Source organism: Schistocerca americana, chromosome 2, assembly GCF_021461395.2.
Source record: "Schistocerca americana isolate TAMUIC-IGC-003095 chromosome 2, iqSchAmer2.1, whole genome shotgun sequence".
Taxonomy (NCBI): domain Eukaryota; kingdom Metazoa; phylum Arthropoda; class Insecta; order Orthoptera; family Acrididae; genus Schistocerca; species Schistocerca americana.
The window spans coordinates 300,256,950-300,280,605 of NC_060120.1; the positions used below are offsets into that span (position 1 = coordinate 300,256,950).

Genomic DNA, 23,656 nt, shown 5'->3' on the forward strand with positions numbered 1-23,656 from the left:
CATCTCTCCTATTACATTTCTTAAACAGGGTTTTGACAATGGCATATTTCAGTCTTTCCTTGTTATAGCAAAACTATAATTATTATTGTGTTGTCATGAAACTCATCTTGAAGCTAATAGTGAAAAAGAAGAAAAGGTAAGGTACATATCGTCCAGAGATATATTTGGCAATTAGGAAGTCAGCTGTTAGTACGTATGAATAATATGAGAATAAGGTACAGAAGCATTACTTGCCAGTCCATGTATGTTTTTACTGTGAACAACGCAGAATGAAAATAAAGTAGACATTTGTACAGCTTCCTAACATTTCTTGTTTGAGACACTTATAGTTGAACGAACATTAAAAGAAACAAGTGTAGGTTGTGTCAGAACAGAAAAAGAAAGAAACTAACAAACGAAGTCAGTTGTAGAGAACGAGGAATAGTTAAGTATCAGGTCAAGAACATTGCATTAAAGAAAAGTTGTTAAGCAGGGAAAATAAGGCACTACAATATTTCATTCATTTCCATAAATTTACAGTGATTCAAAAACAAGGGAAGTAATTAATATGGAAGGTAAAATTATTGTCATATTGTAAGGCATTCACTGTTGTTTGACAGAAGGAAGTACAAGATTTAGAATAAAGGTAGCTGCAGGACAACTGATAATGTTAGGAAAGAAATAAATTTTTAATTTATTCAATATTCAAGTAATGATTTATGTTACCAAGCTTGAAAGTTAGTAATTCAGATATGGGGTTGAAAAATAAATATTCAGTAAAAATGTGTGTGTGTGTGTGTGTGTGTGTGTGTGTGAACATGTGCACATATTCTTACATGTGGTACCTTAATGCCTATGCACGTTAGTGTTTTCGGTTTTTTTTGTGTGTCCAGCAGTTTTCCTACAAACATTTAACATAACATACTGTCTATTATTATCTGCATTGTTGTCACTGCACTATGAAGTAGGCTATGTGTCTCAGTATAGACTAACTGTTTTGTGTCCATGTGTCACACTTCAACACCTGAACTGATGCCCAGGGGAAATTAAACATTAAGGCATGTTGTGTCACATGTACTTGGAGGTACTAACCAACCTAAAAACTTACTACTTTACTACATATCTACAATTATCAGTCTGAAAATGAGATAAATACTGACGTAATGTTATTCAGTACACTGTTCTTAGTCATCAACAGAAATATCTTCACTTATACCCATTACACTCTGTACCCGGAAATTCTGGGTATTTAACATTTGTGTTTAATGACCAATGTTATGCTGTATATGATTTCCTTAGAGGCATGGATACCGGTTTTGAAAAGTAAACAATTTAATAGAAACATGTATTCAGCTAAACCACATACACAAAGATCTGAAACATTTGTGATTGTGACTTCATAGCATACTGTGACCAATTTGTGAAACAACGATTTTTTTGTCTTTTTGATATAATTTTATCTAAACCTAATAATGAGTCCAAATTAAATTCAAAAGTAAAAAAAGTGATCAGCAAAAGAAGTTCATGCTGTTATTATATTCACTTGGAAAGATGTCACAAATATATTATACATACTTTAGAACAATGTTGTTTGGTTCAGAAATACAAGATATGACAGCCACATCTCGTTCAGTAACTCAAATAAACGTCTAAGTTATACATTACTAATAAAAATCATAACACAGGTGCTGACCATATTTTCTGTGTTCATATAGTATCTGAGGCATTTTAAAGTACAATGAAACTTTTGTAAGTGATCTTGCAATTCTAACGCCATCGCTGACTCATTTATGTTCGTTTGTTCACTAAATACTCATTCATTTCTGTTAGAAGCAACTTTCTAAAACAGATAATTTACGTAATCACTTCATCATCAATCTATAATGAAAGCCCTCACTTTTGGATCGATTCTTCTTGGTCTTTTATTAGTCGCACCAGCAGATTGTGTAACTAATGTGTGTTAAAATCCCGCTGATTTTCTTGATGTACTCCATCACCTTTTACCAAAGCATTTTCCCAAAGACACATTACGAAAACAAGTAAGCCAAATTAGGTGTAGAATTAGTTTTTGTGTACACTGTTTTGTGATGTTAAGTGCTGTCTTTTCAAGATACATTATTTTAATACATCGAATCTGGATTTTTTTTGTGCCTAAGACAGTTTTGTTTCTCTCCATCATATCTATACACGTACAGCTTCCAGTTTCCTTTTTCCCCTCATATGTAAAGAATCGGTTATGTTTATCCAGAGTGTAAAACATTCAAAACAAATTTAGGCAGAAGTTTTTTTATGTTTATTTGTCTAGTTGCTTGCAAATTAATATAGGTCTCTTAAATCTAATGGCACACATTAAAAGGTACAATATACAACTAATCACTAAATAGTTAATGCTTTCTCTGGAGGAGTTCATCTCCTGTTCTCCCACATCTACTGACACAGACTCTAGAACAAGGTAAATAATTGAGGTGCCATATTCATGTGATAAGTCTAGGTCCACTGCATCAAAAAAGGTATTCTGCCTGCTAATGATTCATTGTACCGGTAACTGGTCCACAGAATTTGGTTTGGAGACATTGTACAGATGTGTATTCTACTTTGACATTTGTTAACATATGGCTATGTGCAGTTTGTACAGGCAAGTCTACCTTATCATAGGCTGAAATAGTTCTGAGCGGAATATAACAGTAATTTCAGGATATTTTTATTACTTATACAATGAATTCAATGCTAATTTGCAGAAATATTCTGCTGTAAACGTACACTATATTTAAAGTACCGTCAAAGATCGGTGGCTGTCTGTAAAAAGTTTTATTTGTAGTCATCTGATGTGTAGTGTTCTAGTGGCATGCTGGCACCTAATGTGACGATTGAAGAAACTAAATATTACTGCACCAAAAAGTATTTTCAACAACAGTCCTGGTTTGTGCAGAAACAGCTCCCAGTTACTTGGAAACAAGATTGGCAGTGAAAGTTAAGTTATTGACTTGTTAAGAGGGAATCCTTGTATCTTCAAGAGCAGAGATCAAGTACTTATTTTTAAAAAGTAGTTATTAGGCTGCAACTGTTTGTAGCATTATCTTTGTTTTTCATAATCAGAAGAAAAGTCCGTGGCGTGAGGACAGATTGCACGTGTTACATGTATGAAGATAATAGACAGGGCATCTAAATTCCCGTGTCATAGTGGCTAAACATACGCGAAACAGAACCTGTGAATTCTCGATCTGTCGTGAAACACTGGAACACATTGAATTGTATGTATAAAGACGGTGTATAAGGTGGCCACTGCGGTAAGAAGAAGTATGATTTTCCGATTACGTACATATGTCTGGCACAAGAAAGTTGAAATACACCACGTTGTACCTGTAAAGAAAGCGTCAGACTAAAATTCTAAATTTGATCTTATATTTCATATGTATACAGACTGCGAAGTCAGTGACTGTGTGCTGGAGCAAAAGAAATGGATTTACAGTACGGTATGTTATTTTTACGCGTTTAAAGTTAAAGTCCGTTTCGAGGACACATTCTCATAACGGTTGCCTAAATGTAGTGAATATTGTTTCGTGTAACTATGTGCCACAAGTGATCCGCTCTACCTTTAACAAGAAATCAGCGCGTGTAAAATCACATTTCTTCCAGTTTCTTTCCTTCATGTAACAGTTATGAATACTGCAGGTCTAACGTGGTCTCTCTCTCAGGGCAGTTTGTCATCAGCATGGTACCGTACGAGCGACAGACGCAAGGGAATGCAGAAACATGATTTACAGCGTAATGATGGAAGCGTGTCCACAAAATGTATATTAACAATTAAATTCAAATCAAAACGGTGAATGACACTGGAAAATATCTATATTCTGTACAACTCCAAAGAGTCACGGACTGGTGGATCCTGCGATTTCCCCTGACAATTACCGAGATGTCTGCCTTTGGAGATGCTATGAGTAAGTGAAAAATAGCAATTAGCTCTGTATTTTGGATACCAAAATCTGTCTGTTCCCACATAAATATCAGTATCTGTTCAGTAATATGTTGTTGTCGCTTTTGCTATTTGGGCTAGGGGGCACAACCGAGTGACAGCTAGCGTCTAAATTAACAGGTTGCAGGAACTTCAACAGGGACCTGTAAAGTACAATGTTGTATAAATCAGCCTTCAGGTTGTTGACGGCTTTGCATAAATTTATGAGTAAGACCTCCGCTTAGAGACTTAAACTACACATGATCTCTGTAGCCATTTTGTCTGTTTTCTTCTACTATAAGGTCTTTATTTTGAACGAGTTTAGCTGTTGCCTATTTACGAAGGTTCAATAATAATTAATTTCTCCATTAAAGTTTTAATAAAATTTATATATTTACTCTTCTGTGTTCTGTGTAGTTTCTTCTGAACAGATCTGATGAACACCATGTCTAGAAATCGGGAGCAAAAACGTTGTTGGTAACTCAGAATTTGAAAATGAACATATACACAAATAATTATCAAACATTGGTACAGTGATATATTATACTGCGTAATCCCTGGAAGTTTTCTTCCTCATTTAAATTAATTCGAGTTAATGAAGTTCGCCTTCAAGGGGTGTTACCTTTACCAAGTATGGATATGTGTAACAGAAGGGTAGTATAACGTAAGACAAAACAAGTAATTTTAAATACATTTTATTATATATTTACACGAGTATTTAAAAGTATATCTCAATTATGTAACAGTCAAGAAGCATTTCCTAAAAAGTCACAGTGAGCGGCTTTTCGGAAATTCTAAGACTTGTTCATTCACACTGGATCTTCAATCTGATAAAGGCAGTCAATTTGCAAAAATCCACAATTATGCACGTTTGTACATGCGGCCATCTCGTTAAGGCTTTGTACTGTTCTTCCAAGGAATCACATCAATTTCACTACACCTTCCGTTGTGTCACTTGAAATATCGTGGTGTGAAACTTTATACCAGTGAGTATTTTTTCATTCAAACCTGTAGTTACCTTGCACATTTCTTTGAAGGTCACCCTAATCTGTTGTCTTTATTAAATCAAAAAAGAGAAGATTTTTTTATTATATTTCGCCCTAAACAGCAAAAACATTCTGTCGTAATGTGTTTCGGGTAATAACTAACATGCGTACTGTGATGTATGAACACACTACACCGCTAGCAGGTGACGTTACGGTATACGTTTCAGTTTAATTCGAAGGTAGATAGAACGTAGTTTATGCGTAAAAAGTTCTCTTAGGAAAAAAACTAATTTTATACAGGAAATATATTTTTATCTTACATACGCAGTAGATGGCAGATAATAATTATGGACAGAAATTTAGCTAACATTCTACAGACCTAACACATTTACCCTTAGAAAGTATAACAATTAAAGAAAACTAGTTTAACATTTAAGCTAAGCTGTAACAGATGTTACAAGTTATAAATAAACCTCGCATGTAAAAACTGACACTAAACGTGAAATAATTTAAAAGTTTTAAATTATGTAGTTGCAGCTATTCGCAACTATTTATTGTCTGTCAGTGAATGTCGACATATTTACAGCGTTTTGTACGGGTTTCTCCAAGATAAGGGTAGACCTTCATAGATGTCTTTGATTTGCGCTGAATTTCCCGATAATTAGTTCCGAATACAAGGGCGCGATGAAGGGAAATTAACGTACCGGAGAAGTCAGCGTATCGTGATCGTGAAACAGCAATAGTGCTGCATAAATAAAACAATTAAGTAGAAACTTGTATTCCCGAAAGAAAGAGTTTTATTTTTGAATACAGTTGAAGACGAAGTATTTGTACAGAAGATGAAAATGGACAGCAATGCATAAAGTTATTAGTAGAGCACAATTTTTTGTTTTTGTTATTAGTTTCCACTTCGAGCATACTCGCAGGCGACAGCTTCAGGGGAGAAGATTTTAAATAAGAATTGAGGGCAAGAAAGGTTGAAATTTCGGTCTTTCTATACAGACAGTAAAAAGAATTTTGTTAGGTGCGCGAGTTACTTTCTGAGTCTGATTGGCAAGTGGAGAGGTTAGTATTAAAAGGAATAACGCGATGTACTGCTATACATAAAATGTTCGGTAGTCCTCGAAGCAAATGGTGGAAGTTGCTAGGACTTTTGGTGAGGAGGCGGCACGCCGCAGTCTTTCATTAGCGGAAAAGAACCGTAAATCATCAAAAAAATTTGAAACTGGGATCGCTGCAACAATTTCAAAATTCTATCTATTGCGCGCAGCTACGCGTATGCCGACTGCTGTACTGAAGAGTAGACAAAAAATTGAGTTATTAATATTCGCCGTAAATAAATATAACTTTCCGTTTTCAGCTGTGTGTGCTTCGCTTTAGCAGTCCGACTGTGTTACCGCCAAATTTCCGGACATGACTACTGTGCCGGTATAAGCGGGATGGACAGAGGTTCTCAGACAGCACCATTATACTGAAATTTTCCACTTGAGGATTACCAAGGCAAAGACCTTCACTCTGGGTAAGCTACGTCACAAAATACTGCAAAACTGTTTCTTTTTACGAATTTTCAAACAGTTTTATCATAGATCCATGTAACACTCGAGTAGGGAATGCGGGAAGATACGACGTCTTTGTAGGCTACAACAAGGGTGTTCAGTACACAAGATGAAGAAACGACCCTCCCAGGTGCACAATTTTCGGGCGATCATTACGGAACTGGTGATCACAGGTGTACCACTTATTGCCAAAACATTTATTCGTAGCTTAGAGTTGTTGGCCGGCGCTGATGGTGTTTGTGCAGTCGGATTTGTCGATTACGCTGCGGAGTGAGCTAGTGTAGCGGACCCTGATAGGGCGGATGGACACGTGGTCAGAAGTCGGCTTCACGTGTGAGCGGGAACTGTCGGCGTGTCGCGAGTCGTGAGTCGTGGGTGCGGGGCGGCGCGTCCCACCGGCTGCTGCAGCTGCGGCGGCCGACGCCGCCCCCGGCGTCGCCTGGCGTCGGCGGCTGTGGCGACGGCGACGCCTACCTCCTGCGCGCGGCGGGCGGCGCCTGGGTGTGGTGCATGCAGCCCTCGACGTTCTCGGGCCAGTCGCACACGTTCTCGTTGGGGTTGAAGACCAGGTTGCTGGGGCAGGGCATGTGGTGCTTGCGCTCGCCCTCGCACATGTAGTACATCGTGCAGTCTGCCTTGTCAGGGTGATAGGAGATGTGGCCATCCTCCTCCTCGCATGACACGGACGTCGCTGGAAACATCGCGGGACAAGATCAGCTCACTCTGCTGGTGCTTGCGTTGGTGGAAGGGATGGTATACGGAGAGCAAAAAAAAAATGGCTCTGAGCACTATGGGACTCAACTGCTGTGGTCATAAGTCCCCTAGAACTTAGAACTACTTAAACCTAACTAACCTAAGGACAGCACACAACACCCAGCCATCACGAGGCAGAGAAAATCCCTGACCCCGCCGGGAATCGAACCCGGGAACCCGGGCGTGGGAAGCGAGAACGCTACCGCACGACCACGAGATGCGGGCACGGAGAGCAAAACTTTCATTACTTGTACACAAACAAGAATGCAGTTCCAACAGTTTCAGGACTTGAAAGGGGGATAGTACTCGAGGAGGAAGTGAGACAGGCATGTGGCCTATCTTCCGTGTTATTCAGTCTTTTCCCTGAGCAAACAGTGAAGGATAGCAAGGGAAAATTAAAGTACAAGTAGCAGAAATAATATCGGTGAGGTGTGCTAATGATACTGCAGTTACGTCATGGATGGCAGAGGACTTGGCAGAACCTCCACATGCAACAGAGAGTGTGTCTGAGATTATAATCAAATATAAAATCATAAAAATTTTTAAAAACTTTCTACATCTTTTTCAAATTCTCAAGAATTTTCTATCTATTGCATCAATAGCACTTAACTTTTTTTTTAAGGAAAGGATGATTAGTTTCGGTGGCTTAACTACCATCTTCAGCTCGCCCGTCTGTGACAGCATTTGGGACCAAGAGCCTTTACAGCATCATTAGCATTGAAAATTCTATGGAATTATTTTCATTACAGTCAGTGACTACAAACAGAGATTTGCCAGGTAAGCTGTACTTGAAGTCAAAATTCGTGAAAATTTAAAAAAAAATTCTTTATAGGAAGTCTTTGAAAATTTTATAATTTTATATTTGATTATCTGCTTAAATCGCTTTCTCCTTTTCTGGCAATGTCAGATGTATTCAGACTTTTCATGTTAACTGATTCTTCTGTGGCTTCCTGGTAGAACAACATAACAACAAATGAAAGGCCTAATGCCATGTAAGTTCTATAGGATTGATTTAGTCTGTTAACCGGCTTTCAGCTTACGAGGCCACAATCAGTCGCTATTGACACCGAAGAAGATACAGTATTTGCAAGCAACATTGGCAAAAGTGTTACTCATGAGACAAATGCACGGTAAAGGTCATTTTGACAGTGCATTGGCAATGCAGTTAAAAAAGTAAGAGTCGAACAATAAACAAATATAAATGAGCCGACCAGGAGAAATATTAACATTAAATGCAAAAAACTGTGTTCATAAAATAATTTACACTAAATTAACAATCCCAATAAAATAAATTATTATTTGACTAGTCTAATAAAGAATAAAATAAAAATCTATGGAACAGACCAGGAGAAACATTAACATTAAACGCAAAAAACAGTGTTTATAAAATAATTGACACTAAATTAACAATCCCAATAAAATAAATTAGTATTTGACTAGTCTAATAAAGAATAAAATAAAAAGCTGTTACATATGGAAAGTGATACAGAAGCAGAGTAAAAGATAGAACTGAGAGCTGTAACAACAGAATGTGTGGAGCATATGGGCATTCACAATAAAATAAAAATAAATAGACAAACTAAAATGGAGGAAAAGACAGGAACAGACAGTGTGTGAAGTAATGAAAAAGTGTGAGATCGAAGTGAAGTTTAGAAGGAGGGAGGTGCTATGTTGTGTTTGGTTTTTTAATATTAAGTCAGAACTATGGAGCAGACGTCCGTCGATATCCAGGGCTTGTGACAAGTTGTGTTTTTGGCCTTTGTTTGCTAAGTGAAGGATATGGAACTGTAGCTCGTAGATGCGGCCCTCACTCAGCAAATCTGTAGCCGTAATTCTGCAACCTCCAGCTGAGTTCATGTTCAGCCTGGATAATTGCTATACTTCTGCCTGACTGACCAATAGAAAACTTATCGCAATCAGGACAAGTAATTTTGTATACCCCACTGTTGGCTAGAATCATCAAGTTGTGCTCCGAAATATTTGTACCTGCACCAGCACTGCACTCTGTCATCATATCTGCCACAGATCTCCCCCTATCACGTTTTACCGAGACTGGTACTCACCGACCTCCACGTTCTGTGATGATGTGTGGACATACAGCACCTTGTTACCCTCTTCGACCACTTTCGATACATGATCAAGACAGTAGCACGTGAACAGTCAACTGATGCCGGACCATGACGACCAGGCTTTTGTCAGAGTCGCTTATGTCAGTCAATTTCTCCATTTGTGACCAATGGGTCGCTACAATGATTCATCATTTGCTTCTTCTCTATATACTTTTCTTACAGCGTCATGTGCCTACAGCGCCATTAGATGGCATTCAGTATCGCGGTGGGCTGTGATCACATTGGTTTCGCTCATAAGTGTCTTTAATTTATGTTGCAGTTTTGTTCACACTCGCAGTTATGCGCCAGCAATAGTTTGTAATGTTTGGAACCATGCAAGGTGTCTGCCACTTGTCTGCCACCTCTTGTAAGCAGATCCCATCGCAGCCAGGGCTTTCTATCGCTCATTCTTTTGGTGTGAGGTGCTTTCTACCGTTACAACCACTGCACTCACTATGGTCTGTTTTCCACTGAATTCCATAGCCACGCCTGATATACTTAAAAGGCTGTAAAATACATGACCTGATCAATGACAACCAACCCTGCGTGAGTGTCTGAGTACCTTCGCGTCCCATCGATGACTAAGTCATTATAGGGGTCAACAAGCTCGGACTGGGGAGGGGTAAGGAAGGAATTCAGCCGTGCCCGTATCAAAGTGAGACCAACGGAAGTGCTGAGCTGGACTATTGCTGTGCGAGTGACGTAAGCTCCTCACACAGTAGTACCAGGATTGCGCTCAAGAGCAATAAGACCAAGAGAACACTAATGGTTTCTAACCCAAGAATTACAGAGGACATAGATATAGGGTTCCATTTCCTTTTTTGGGCTGCCGCCTACCTGGTCGGTGCTTTAATGCCTAAGAGAACAGGCATAAGAAGACGCACCATTGGTCGTCGAGTTGATTAAGAAGTTTCATAAAATCTTTGAGATATTTACAATGTATTTATTTCTAAAGTTTCCTAAGCACTACAAGTTGCATAGCAGAAGATGTTCGACGAATCACATGTTGACACTTTTTATCACGATTCGCAATAAGAACAGTATTCAGAGATGTACGATTGTGTTGTAATTGGGAGGGCATACAGAAGTTCCTCGCTGTACACTAGATAGAAAGTGGTAGTAAGGTTCGGTGAAACAGATGAGATGGTTGTTGGAAGACGTGGTAGGCTACGGTGTTCTTCGGATCAACGCTTTTCATTGTTTATGCTTCGAAACTGACAGACAAACATGAGAACTTGCATCGAGCGTAATAATAGGATAATAAATTATGTACACAATTAGGTATACAGATGGCCAAGTAGTGTTGCTTGAGTCAGAGGAAAAACCACAGTATATGATTGAGACAACGGTTAAAAAGTATGAAAAGAGATTGGAGTGACAATAGATGTACGAAAGACCAACGATGAGAATCAGCAACATATGACGGTTCTGTCAAAATACAGTCGACAGGAAACCCGTTTGAACAAGTAAAATATTTTAGGTGATTTAGAAATTTCGTTACAGCAAATGAAAACTCAGTGGAATAAATAAGAAGAATACCTGTAAATTACAGTGATTTTGAAAATGAGGAAGCTTTGTTGAAAATTAAAACTTATGAATGAATTAAAAAAGGTTCAAGAAGTGTTTTGTCTATTTCAGTATGTATGTATGTCTTAAACCAGGGACCTAGAGATAACGGAGAGGCTTCGTCCCGCCATAGCCCTCAGTGGTTCACAACCCCACAACAGGCCACAGCAGTCCACCCACCCCACCGTCGCCCCACACGGAAGCAAGCGTTATTGCGCGGTTCGGCCCCCAGTGGACATCACCCTTGGAACATCTCATACCAGACGAGTGTAACCCCTAATGTTTGGGTGGAAGAATAATTATGGTGTATGCGTATGTGGAAGTGGTGATCGTGCCGCAGTCGCCGACACAGTGTAACTGAGGTGGAATAAGGGGAACCAGCCCGCATTCGCCGAGGTAGATGGAAAACCGCCTTAAAAACCACCCACAGGCTGGCCGGCGCACCGGACCTCGACACTAATCCGCCGGGCGGATTCGTGCCAGGAATCGGCACGCCTTCCCGTTCGGGAAGCAGAGCGTTAGACCGCGCGGCTAGCTAGGTGAGCCTGTTTCAGTATTATTCGGCAGTGAATCGTGGACAGTCAAAAGAAACTGTGTAGTGAAACTTCCTGGCAGATTAAAACTGTGTGCCGGACCGAGATTCAACTCGGGATCTTTGCCTTCCGCGGGCAAGTGCTCTACCAACTGAGCTACCCAAGCACGACTCACGCCCCGTCCTCACAGCTTTTCTTCTGCCAGTACCTTGCCTCCTACCTTCCAAACTTTACAGAAGCTCTCCTGCGAACCTTGCAGGACTAGTACTCCTGAAAGAAAGGTTCGCAGGAGAGCTACTGTAAAGTTTGGAAGATAGGAGGCAAGGTACTGGCAGAAGAAAAGCTGTGAGGACGGGGCGTGAGTCGTGCTTGGGTAGCTCAGTTGGTAGAGCACTTGCCCGCGAAAGGCAAAGGTCCCGAGTTCGAGTCTCGGTCCGGCACACAGTTTTAATCTACCAGGAAGTTTCATATCAGCGCACACTCCGCTGCAGAGTGAAAATCTCATTCTGAACTGTGTAGTGTTGAAATTTGTGGAGAAAAATTCTGGAAGTGAAGGGACCTAACGAAATGAAAAATGAAGTCGTTCTAAGATTAACAGAAGGAATTCAACTAGTGCATATCGTAAGAGTTACGAAAACGTCTTGAGGGGGATATTTATCACGAAGATATTGGGTGCAGCAGAGGGTCATCGAATGAAAGATTGCAAAGAAGGAAGGTAGAGGACTTGAAACATTGGATGACATTAAATATTGACGAAGTTAGGTGCATAAAGGAAGAGACACGAAGATATTGACTACAAAAAGCATTCATCGAGTGAAAGAGTGCAAGGAAGGAAGGAAGAGGACTTGAAACATTGGATGACATTACACATAGGCGAAGTTAGGACCATAAAGGAAGAGACATAGAACTGTGGGAAGTGGAGAGCGTCCAGGTGACACCTGTTGTAAGACAGGTATTTTGCAGAACAAGAAGATAATTTTTTCTTATATTCCATACTGCTAGTCTACAGAACCCTCCGCAGTACCCTTGCACTATAGACAATGAATTTCGAGCCGGAGAGGCCAGCGCTGGAGAGTACTCACGGTCCTTGGTGGTGTAGGCGCCCAGCGGCCCGCGGCTCTCGTAGGGTCCGTCGTACTCGAGCTGGACGCGGTAGTCGCGCAGCTCCTGGCGCATCGACGTCAGCAGCGGGTACTTGCCGGCGCCGCACTGGCCGCGGAAGTCGTCCATGTCCACCGACCACACCATGATGCCGCCGAAGCCCAGCTCCTTCAGCCAGCCCATCTGCCCAGCACATAAACAACACACACGGTCACCGACCGAACGCCGACACCGCCCATTTAAATATGGCGCGAACGTAAGCATTAGGCTACGTTACAGCTTATTCTGTTAGCATAATATATCGGGTATCATACCCGTTGGCTTCACAAAATCACGCCCACGTTATCGCTTTTCAGTCTAGCCTACACAACGGGATATGCTGTCAGGACTGAAACGACCGTTTCAGGCGAACGCCACTTTCATCGTACACACTGCAGCAACTCATTTCACATTCACCTACCCAGTCAAGTCCAGTTTAAAACTGCCAACTTCCTCAATATTACAAATGTAGTAATAAAATGCTAATTAAACTGCAGAATAATGCTTAGAAAATAGCTCAAGACATTGTAGCTGACTGATGACTTACAAGTAATCAGGATGATAACAAAAAAAACTTCTCCATAACAGTTCAGACAGCAAGCTGGACATTTCACTAAATGTTAAAAGTCGTACCACATTCGGTACATTGTCACCTGAAATAAACGACAGATTAGCTGGTAAAGTAACCAGCCTCGAATAGGCTAAGTAACTTGCACAGAATATAAGATTCATTTTGTTGAAACGGCTGAAAAATAATTTGTTGTACATATAATTGTAAATAGTGAGCGTCAGTAAATTAATTCTTAACATTCCCTCTAACCAAAAGCTATCCGCAGTCTTAAACTGTGTAGAAAAAGCAAATATGAAGTGAGCAGTGATTCTGGTGTACCTAAGCAAGGTTCGTAACCAGTACCTACTCATCTTGTACATAACTCTCTACTCCCAAATCTCACAGTCAGTGCTGCAGCCAGTAATGGTTTTTTAGGCCATTTCTAGCTACGCTTTATAGAAAACACTGTTTTTCTCTTTAAGCGGAAACGTGTTCGGGCATATTACTATAGTTGGCAAAGAAAATTCATTTTTATACCTTTTTAGAACTCCTTCATTCTCCAAAAGATTTTCTATCAAAAATACAGCTAGTTAGTTAAATACATATTTCATGATTTATGTCACTGGTTGCCTGTCACATTGATATCCTTCTGGTTACGGTGTTTGTCCTTCGATCAGTAAGTGAATACGTCGAAACGTAATACAGCAGTTCTCAGCAAATGTGCACAAGGCGTTTCAGACGACATTTTGCGTGCTGATAATAGCTTGTACATAAAGCAAAAAATTTATATCTGAAAAAAATCAACAATCAAATATTTATGAGTGTATTCGCTTAAATGATTTTACTCAAGATATTCCTCCAACGCGTGATTAACAAAAGTGCATTATACTCATAATTTTAACTCACGTAGTGGGAAGAACTGTAATGATCATCACGTAACAGTTTGATTTTATCTTCTCCATCATGTCTACGGAGATGGTTATACCCGAAATTGTATACATATGGGGACAAAACCTTTTTTCTGTGTCACTGATACCGGTTTTACGTGTCGAGGTCATACCATCACTATTACACAACACTACTTACATGGTAGCAGTTTTGCCACTCTCATTCGATGTGTGTTTATGTGGTTCCGTGAGAAAATTCCAGAAGGTATTTGTTCTATTCCTGATCAGTACTGTTACTTATATACCTTTCAGCTCTGCGAATACTGTATGAAAGAATACTGACGTTAATTTTAGTTTTTAATGTTGTGCTTTCGAGAGATAGGGATGGGGGACCATAACTCCTGCCTATTTCATGTAAGACATTGTTGACCTAGTCGACAATGCCTGAAGTGAGATAACAGCTTTTTCGGTTTGCGGGAAAGAGTCTCGCGGGAGTGATCGTGCTGTACTGCTGTGTGCACACAGGAGCCGTGTGTAAATTAAGGTACTGCGGAAGCATAACAGCGAAGGAACTCGAAGTATGGAAGGCAGACTGTATTTACGCCTTGATTTTTATGTGACACGAGCGACCATGCCAACATCTCCTATCACTGAAAGCAGCATAAATTCACAAGACGGAATAGTCTACGGGCAGCCATAATATTTCTAATTTTTTTTTTTTTAAAAAGGGATTACTAAGCAGAGCAGTACCTTGTTTGGAAGTTAATGTTAGGTAAGCTCTTATCACGTTCTCATCTCATAGTTTTATGATCTTAACTGACGATAAATGCAGTGTACTTAGACGTCATCTGCTCTTCTGAAGTACCCGTACCAGATAATTGCAGAAATGCAGGTTCGTTTCCGGGATAGAATAGACGCACGGTACATTTTATTTACTAAATACAGGAAAAGACCTGATTGTTCAAAAATGTTCAAATGCGTGTGAAATCTTATGGAACTTAACTGCTAAGGTCATCAGTCCATAAGCTTACACACTACTTAAGCTAAATTATCCTAAGGACAAACACACACACCCATTCCCGAGGGAGGAGTCGAACCTAAGCCAGGACCAGCCGCACAGTCCATGACTGCAGCGCCTAAGACCGCTCGGCTAATCCCGCGCGGCGACCTGGTCGTAATCAGGGCCTTTCCGTCTTTTGTTAAAAACAATTATTCACTGTGTCCTTTTTTACATTTGTAAAGAACGTCTCTCCCTTGTTTTAGTAGTTAGTAGACTGTAATACATGTTGACCTATCATTGACTTCTAGAGCCCATTATTGTAGAAAGAACGTAACCATAGTAGAGATGGACGGGTATCCTAAGCGTTTTGGCCCAAAGTTAAAGCGCTAGCAGTATATATTGAACTCAGTACTTTGAGAAACGAAACTGATGGTTTCAGATGAATTTGTAGATTTTTACTGAAATAACAACTCATACAGAGCAACAACTGAAGCTTATAGCAACTCCTGAAAGTAATGACCTTCAGTCTCATTTAGAACATAATCCAAAGAGAGAACTGAAATTTGGATTCAAAATCATTTTGCCTCACTCGCTGCACAGACGTTTGTGACGGAAATATAGTTGCTGCTCCATCAGGATTCACCACAAGGCGTTCTTCGATTTGTGCTTTTCACGGACATGTTGTTTACTGATGAATCCTCTCTCACACAATCCAGCTTAATCTCCTTAAATGCTACTGCAAGGACTATTACTTACCGATAAGCCTGGTCATCATTCTGTGAACTAATCGAGGCCGTTTCTAGTACGTTTCTTTCTGTGGCGATACCTCCTTCCAGTTATTATGATGCATCTGGTGAAACTTTTCGTTGGGCTTTTCGGGCGCTATAATGGACGTCCCAGGAGCAATGATCAATATTCAGGGATATGACAGAAGCGGTCATTCGAAGTCAAAAAGTCAAGTAAATATGGATTCCAAAAAGCATGCCTTAAGAGCTATGAGCACTTGCACAGTATATGTGTTTTACAATAGCAAAGATGAACAGCTGCTCATAGCTCTTGAGGTATGCACTTATAATCCATGTCTACAGGAGATTCTTTTTTGTTTTGGTCCATGATATCTTCTACCAACATATGGGAACAAAGAGTGTGCAGTAGAAGAGATTTGTTTCACAGTATCGAAGACGAAGAAGTGCCCATAGCTCTTAAAGTATGCATTTTAAAGACCATGTTTACTTGAATGTTTGGCTTTGAATGATGGCTCCCGTCATATCCCTGAATACTGATCATTTCTCGTGGGACAGTCTGCATGTTACTGCACCATGCATCAAGTGCGCGTCTGCAAGTTCTTTGACAAACAACCGCCTCCGTAGCCTCCTTGCAATGCTCTCAGACTCGGAGACAACTGGTTATGAACATGGAGGTGGAAGAAAAGTTGACACCAGCAGTTAGCCAAAAATCCGAAGAGAGAAAGTGATGTAAGGTTCCTTAATATCATACACTGTGCTAATGCCCTAGTTAAAATCCCATACCTGTTCGCTGTGTCTCATGAAGTGAGGGTATGTGACACTTGTTAACATTGATCCGTGCGTTGGTTGGGGCGGTTAAGACCGGTTGTCAACATTGTTGCTATTCGAGAGGAGTAGGCTGGTTGCCGGCACCACTCTTTCCCTTCCCCCGACATCGTACAACGCAAAAGATGATACCACTCTACACCACACACACAAACACACACACACGTTACGATCACCTATACTTGGCAGACACACTTAAGACACAACACCCATATAGAGAGTGGAAAGGGATGATGATATACCGAAGAAGAAATTCCTGCCCGATTAACGAACTGTTTAGGAAATAAAGGAGACAATTCACTTAAAGTCAGAACCGCTTTGTCGTCGACAGACACAAAAGGTACAGGGCTTTACTTTGCTAGCTTTCGGAATGGATTTCCTTTCTCAAGCTGTAGGAGAAACATACACACAAACACACACGCACACACTCACATGCACATGCCTGTCTCCCTACATTGTGCTCATTCGACTGCCCGCCTGGAAAGTTATGAGTTGTCCCAGTCAACGATGTCTTATGACTTTCTTCTTTCTTTCGATAAGCAGCCGTCGACTGCAACCAGTGGTTGTGGACATCGTAGACAATTGCGTTTTGCTCTTAAGAGTAGTGCCATGAATGACGTTGTTGCAGGAAATGGTTATGACACGTAGAGAGTTTCCAGAACTCGTACACATTTCTTATTGCTCATCTAGTGCCGCCAGAAATATTGATTACCAAACATTTTGTTGTGTATCCATTTCTCTTTTAATACGTATTGTTAAACTGAGATCCTGGATATTTAAGCACTTTAACATCCATCCACAGAACTGTTAAACAACACCATCACCTCACAGTGGTTGACTCTTTCCCTGTTTTTAATTAGCTGTCAACCCACCACATGTACGGGGACTGATAACCTCAGAAGTTAGTGCTCAGAGCCACCACATGTACCAAGGTATGACGTTTTCCTGTTCATTATTCTGTTGTTCAGCACGTTACTGGATGATTGTATCAGTTATTTTTTACCGCTAAGAACAGCACAAACATGCTTGTAGACGGGCACACGGCCATTGTGATTTTTGCTATCCATTTTAATAAATTTATGAGCAACACCTGCCTCAGTCCACATTTCCAGGCGACTGTCCCACGAAAATGACTTGCGACGAAAGAATTTATTCTCGCTAACCGTTCATATTCTGAAAGGGCTCTGATAAGCATGCCGTTGGGTTCCTAGATACCAATATGAACATCATCAAACCATTGCTTTCTCATACGCTAGTTGACCAAATGTATCTGTACACCTATTACCGGATATTAATACGGGATGTTTCCACACCTCACCGTTATGGCGGCTTGAACTGTGCTTGAAATACTTTCAATGAAGTGTCTGTCTGTGGTGGAACGGAAATCCATTCTTCCTGAAGAAACGAAACCGGGAGGTTGGATGCTAAATCTGAAGTGAAGGCGGCGTTAGAACTCATTGCAAAGGTGAGCCACTGGATTAAGATTAGGCAGGCCAGTCTGTTTCAGGAATATTATTCTCCACAACCCATTGCCTCACATATGATGCTTTTTGACAGTGAGCATTGTCATATTGATACAAACAATCATTGTCTCCGAACTGTTCCTCTGCAATAACCAGTACAGAGTCCGTCCCGGTAGCTGAGTGGTCAGCGTGACAGACTGTCAATCCTAAGGGCCCGGGTTCGATTCCCGGCTGGGTTGGAGATTTTCTCCGCTCAGGGACTGGGTGTTGTGTTGTCCTAATCATCATCATTTCATCCCCATCGACGCGCAGGTCGCTGAAGTGGCGTCAAATCGAAAGACCTGCACCAGGCGAACGGTCTACCCGACGGGAGGCCCTAGCCACACGACATTTATTTACCAGTACAGAATAGTGTAAAATATGTTAATATCCTTTCGAATTTAGAGCTTTCTTAAGCACGATAAGGGAACCATAACACTCGCACATCCTAACATCACCTCCCTCACTCTTCACTGTGGGAACTACACATAAAGGCAGGTAACAATGTCCAGATTTTCACCAAACCCAATCCCAAACCTTTCCATCGGACTGCCAGAGGATATAATATGATTGGTCACTATAAATCACACGTTTTCAATCATCCAGTGTCCAGTTGCGTCGCTTTCTGCACCACAACAAGCGTCACGTAGGACTGACTACAGAAACGTGTGGCTTATAAGGAGCTGCTCGATCACTGTCTCCCATTCTTCTTAACTCCCTATGCACAGTCATTGTGCTAGCTGTAGTGCTTTTGGCACTTGGAACTCACGAGTGATTCCTTCCTCTGATTTCATGCAATTTTTACTGCCACCCTCCGTAATGCTCGATGGTCCCTGTCTGTCAGTGCACGAGGTCTGGCGTGGTCTTAGTTTACCCGATTAGTCCACGATTGAAGTGACTGAGCTCTCGCGGCCGATCGTTTCTAGTGTTACTACGTCGCTACTGACGACACAAGAACACAGTACTCCCCACCTTCTTTTCTACTGGTGCGTTCGTCTCGCTTGATATCTACTGGTCAAATCCATATTACATAGGCGTGTCCGGATACTTTTGATCAGATTTTGTACAAAATATTGATTTGAATTTACCCCATATTTTTGGGACACCCAATACACAGGTTAATATTTGGGCTCGTCGATACGGGGTGTTAACTGTGTGGTATGCTTTATCGATTATTCATGATTGTCCTCCAGTGATTGGAGTTGTCGCCAACAGTAAACAGATGGTGACACTTAAGCCAGAAGATTGAGCGCCGGCCCTCACCTTGGTCTTGAGACTGCGCTCATCGTCGAAGCCGACCCACTGGTCGCCGCGGTAGGCGAACGGCACCTGCTGCTCGTTGTCCCAGACGAGCGTGGTGTTGTCGTGGTGCAGGAAGTCGCACACCTCGTAGTAGGCCATGAAGCCCGCCTCGGCCGTGTAGCGGCCGGCCGCGCCGCCGCCCGACGCCGGCGCGCCGATGTCGAACTTGGAGGTGTCGACCAGCGTGAAGCTGCGGCCGTACGTCGGCATGCCGATCAGCAGCTTCTCCTTGGGCGCGCCCTGCTTCACCCACTCTCGCGCGCTGAAGTCCTGCAAAGCCACACCAACAACACCTGTTACACAACATGGGTCTCACTCGCGTATCAAAGAGGAACACCAAATTTATAACAAATCAAAGTGATCTGCCCAAATGGAGGCTAGAGGAACTAATACAAATCATAGACACTGTAGATTTTCGCCCTTTTTAGCACACAGGATAATTTAGAATCACTCGTTGATCTACGATGAAAAAGTGCTCCTTGGTGAGGACAATGCCAAAGTAGGAAGATGCTTTTTTGGAACCCTATATCCCCACCCCCCACCCCCACTCCCTGGCAACGGTCTTGCCGCAGTGGATACACCAGTTGCCGTCAGCTCACTGAAGTTAAGCGCTGTCGGGCGTGGCCGGCACTTGAATGGGTGACCCTCCGGACAGCCATGCGCTGTTGCCATTTTTCGGGGTGCACTCAGCCTCGTGATGCCAACTGAGGAGCTACTCGACCGAATAGTAGCGGCTCCGGTCAAAGAAAACCATCATAACGACCGGGAGTGCGTTGTGCTGACCACACGCCCCTCCTATCCGCATCCTCATCTGAGGATGACACGGCGGTCGGATGGTGCCGATGGGCCACTTGGGGGCTGAAGACGGAGTGCTTTTTTTACCCCCCACAGACTATACTCTTCCAGCAACAACGGAATGACACCAGCCAAAAAACTCAAGAATTATGCGTTTCATAAGAAAAGCATTTATAAGCCAATCTGGAAGTCATCTGATCAAAACACTCAGAATCATATTCACCACATATTACTGGATGCTAGACACAAAAGTGTTACTGAGTACATCAAATCTAGAAGAGAGAAATAGCATCAGACCACTATCTTGTGTTTACAACTATCTGTGAAAGGATAGAATGCTATGACTGGAGGAAAAGAGTAGCATACCGAAAAATAAACCCAGATGTACTTAGACAGGACCACGCTAAGGGCAGAGATGCTATTGAAATTTGAAACAGGTTTAGTGCCCTGGAAGAAAATGGTGTAGACTAATTATGAGCCAAGTGCACAATTGCATCCAGACACGCCGAAGATAAGGTGCTGAAACTACTGGAGAGAAGGAGGAGGAGCAGAGGATGGTTTAAAGATAGGTGTAGAAATGTACTAGACAAGAGAAAAGTGGCAGAAATGTTATGCCTGACAAATGAAGAAGATGAAGGCCCAAACCCGAATTTCTTTCAATATCTTGTGCATTAGTATCTGCAGGAAAATCCTTCCATCAAATTAGAAAATGTAAATATAACTGAATGTACAGGTCTACAAGTATCTCTATAAAGATATGTTATGTACTTTTTACAATTTGCTGACCTTATTTTTAATAAAACCTGAGCACCCCGCAACGGTCAAGGATAATATTTTAAAACTGTAAATGAGACGTATATAAACCTTTTACTATTACGTGGATCAGGATTTCATTCTGTTGCTGTATGTAGACGGAAAAAAATACAGTTGTTACGTCAGAAATGTCGGTTACTTCATTGTGATCAAGTCCGAAAGGTCAACGTACATTGCACATCACTATTGTATTGTGTATTGTGTATTTAAACCGGGGACCTAGGAATGACGGAGAGGCTTTGTCCCGACGTAGCCCTCAGACACATCATTATGTGTTGTTATCACCGGGAAATGTCCACCATTCTGCGAAAAAAGTTAGGAGCAGTTCTTGGCAGTCAGGATTATTACTGGGAACTGCTACAAAAACGACGAAACAGCAAATGAGTAAGATCATTGTGACGACACTGCCACGTACTTCGTGTTACAACTAGAAAAACGAAGGACGCATAATCATAGATCATTTTGCAATTACTCACCATCCTGAAACTGATTTCAGTCCTGTCCGCTTTGTACGAAGGAAGGCTACGCACTGCTGAGGAAAAAGTTTAAAGTCATTTTCCAGTCATCCAGATTTAGGTTTTATTTGATTTCTCGCAATCTCTTAAGGTGATTATCAGATGATTGATTAGAAATGAGGCCGCCGTCTTCTTTCTCCATCCTGTACCGTCTCTAATTAAATAGTTGTCGACGGCGTCACAATCTTTTAAAGCTCTAATTTTCTTCCTGCATCCGGAAGTACCACTAAAACATCAACACAAATTCAGTCAAATGATGTTAGCATTTTAATGTACACGTGCGGTGCGATACTGTAATGAATGTTACGTGTTACACACAGTGGAAGTTAGGAAGAAATGCAACTTAGAGTTGAATGTCTTTATGCTGAAGAGCTAGCTAGCTCTGACTGGACACACATGGAGACGTGGGTCAGAAAAGGGTCCCGCCTTTCTGAAGAACCCATCTCGGAATTCTGCTGAAGTGATTCTGGGAAACCGTGGTAAACTAAATCTGGATCGCTGGACGAGGATCTTAACCCTGATATTTCAGAATGCGAGTCTAGTGCCTTAATATCTGTGGGCAACGTTCGAAACGCACAATGGAAATAACTAAACAGTCAGTGGGTAGTGCATACGAATTTTTATAGTCTTTCTCAAGCAAAAACGAGCCATGGCTTGTTGTTCTACGAAAAACTGGTAGTTGTATTTTCATATTACCCACACAGTATGCATTGTTTTGTAAATTATTCATAGTATAAGTCCACGAGCAGCTTGAAGCGTGAGTATTTTCGCTGATGTCATTTATATTAAAGGACTTATGAGACTGAAATTGTGAATCCTGTGGCAGTTCACCTATTTACAGTGATTTTAGAACTGTAAATGTACATTCATTGGGTGAGCCATCTCTACATCAATCTAAGGATTTAATAGCGATTACTTTTATTAAAGAGAGAAAAAAACTCCACGTGCAGTGTTGACCCACCCTGCTACACTTAACACAACTTCAAATTGATATAGTATTAAAAAATAAAACAAAGGAATTTAGGGGATATTCATTAAATACGTTTATAATAATATTAAAAAGTAGATGAAGATACTTCGTAACACCGAACAAATCAGTACTGAATACGTACGACTATACTTTGTCAGAAGAGTGCCATGAAATATATAGTATTAGTTTCCATCCCTGTACAGCAAAGATCTTAGTGATTTTTAAAAAAATTATCACTGTGAGTGAAAATTGTTCTGAATCTGATCAATATATTTGACAGAAGAACGTTTTGATGTTACTCTAACACGAATGAACATTTTGTTTGATCCTCTGCATCTCACAATCAACTAACGTTATGAATTTATAATACTTCAAAGGTAATCATCATTTGTTTGGATGAGAAAAATGTGTACAAGGCTAAAAGATTATCAGCTTGTCAGTGTAGAGGCTAAGAAATTGGTGTCGCGCTGTTGGTAGACTTCAGAGAAGTTGACCAGCAGGAGGTACTCACGACGGTGAGCTTCTTCTGGTAGCTGGTGGCGCTCTCCAGCGGATACAGCGGACTGTTGTGGCCCACCTGGCGTTCCCACTGCCCGTGGAAGTCGTACGTCATCACGTTGATAAAGTCCAGGTACTTGGAGATCTCGGGCACATCGTACCTGGAAGGGAAATGGTCGCTCACATTAACACATTTCACCGGGACTTGTAACTACGTACATGAACATTCATCGTGTTGAGGAACTATTTCCAAGGAAAATGAAATACGTTGTTCATCCAGGACTTACACTAGACCAAAACTAAATTGAAAATTCCATCAAACCCCCCCCCCCCCAAAAAAAAAAAAATTATTAAGAAAGTCCACAATATGTATCAACCACCAAAACTACAAACCAACTGAGGAGGCAGGCTAAATCCCGTAGCATTAATTAAAACATAAAAGACCCTCCCTTCAATCCATCGTCACTAACGCTAATTTTGCACAGAAGTCAGCTCCATCCCATATACACTGATATCCAAAATTAAAGCAACAAACCGCCATTTCTCCATCTTGTGTCTAATTCGTGGTATAATCGTACAAAATGTCAACAGATGTCCGTACAATCGTGTTCTGCACGGAAGGTGGCATTCCGGTTAACGGGCAACTACGTCAACGATGACGTCAGGGCACCTATCAAGCG

General features: G+C 41.2%; 1 protein-coding gene across 1 annotated transcript in view; it reads right to left on the reverse strand.

Annotated features, from left to right (window-relative positions):
• Positions 1–4,610: 4,610 nt before the first annotated feature.
• The window catches only part of LOC124595729 (probable chitinase 10), a 372,682-nt gene continuing 353,636 nt past the window's right edge, over positions 4,611–23,656 (reverse strand). The window contains exons 13-16 of the mRNA XM_047134600.1: positions 22,990–23,137; positions 19,347–19,655; positions 12,516–12,717; positions 4,611–7,164 (exon numbers count right to left, since the gene is read on the reverse strand). Coding sequence (XP_046990556.1) covers positions 6,944–7,164; positions 12,516–12,717; positions 19,347–19,655; positions 22,990–23,137 — 880 coding nt within the window. The 3' untranslated portion in view covers positions 4,611–6,943. The remainder of the gene's footprint in view (positions 7,165–12,515; positions 12,718–19,346; positions 19,656–22,989; positions 23,138–23,656) is intronic.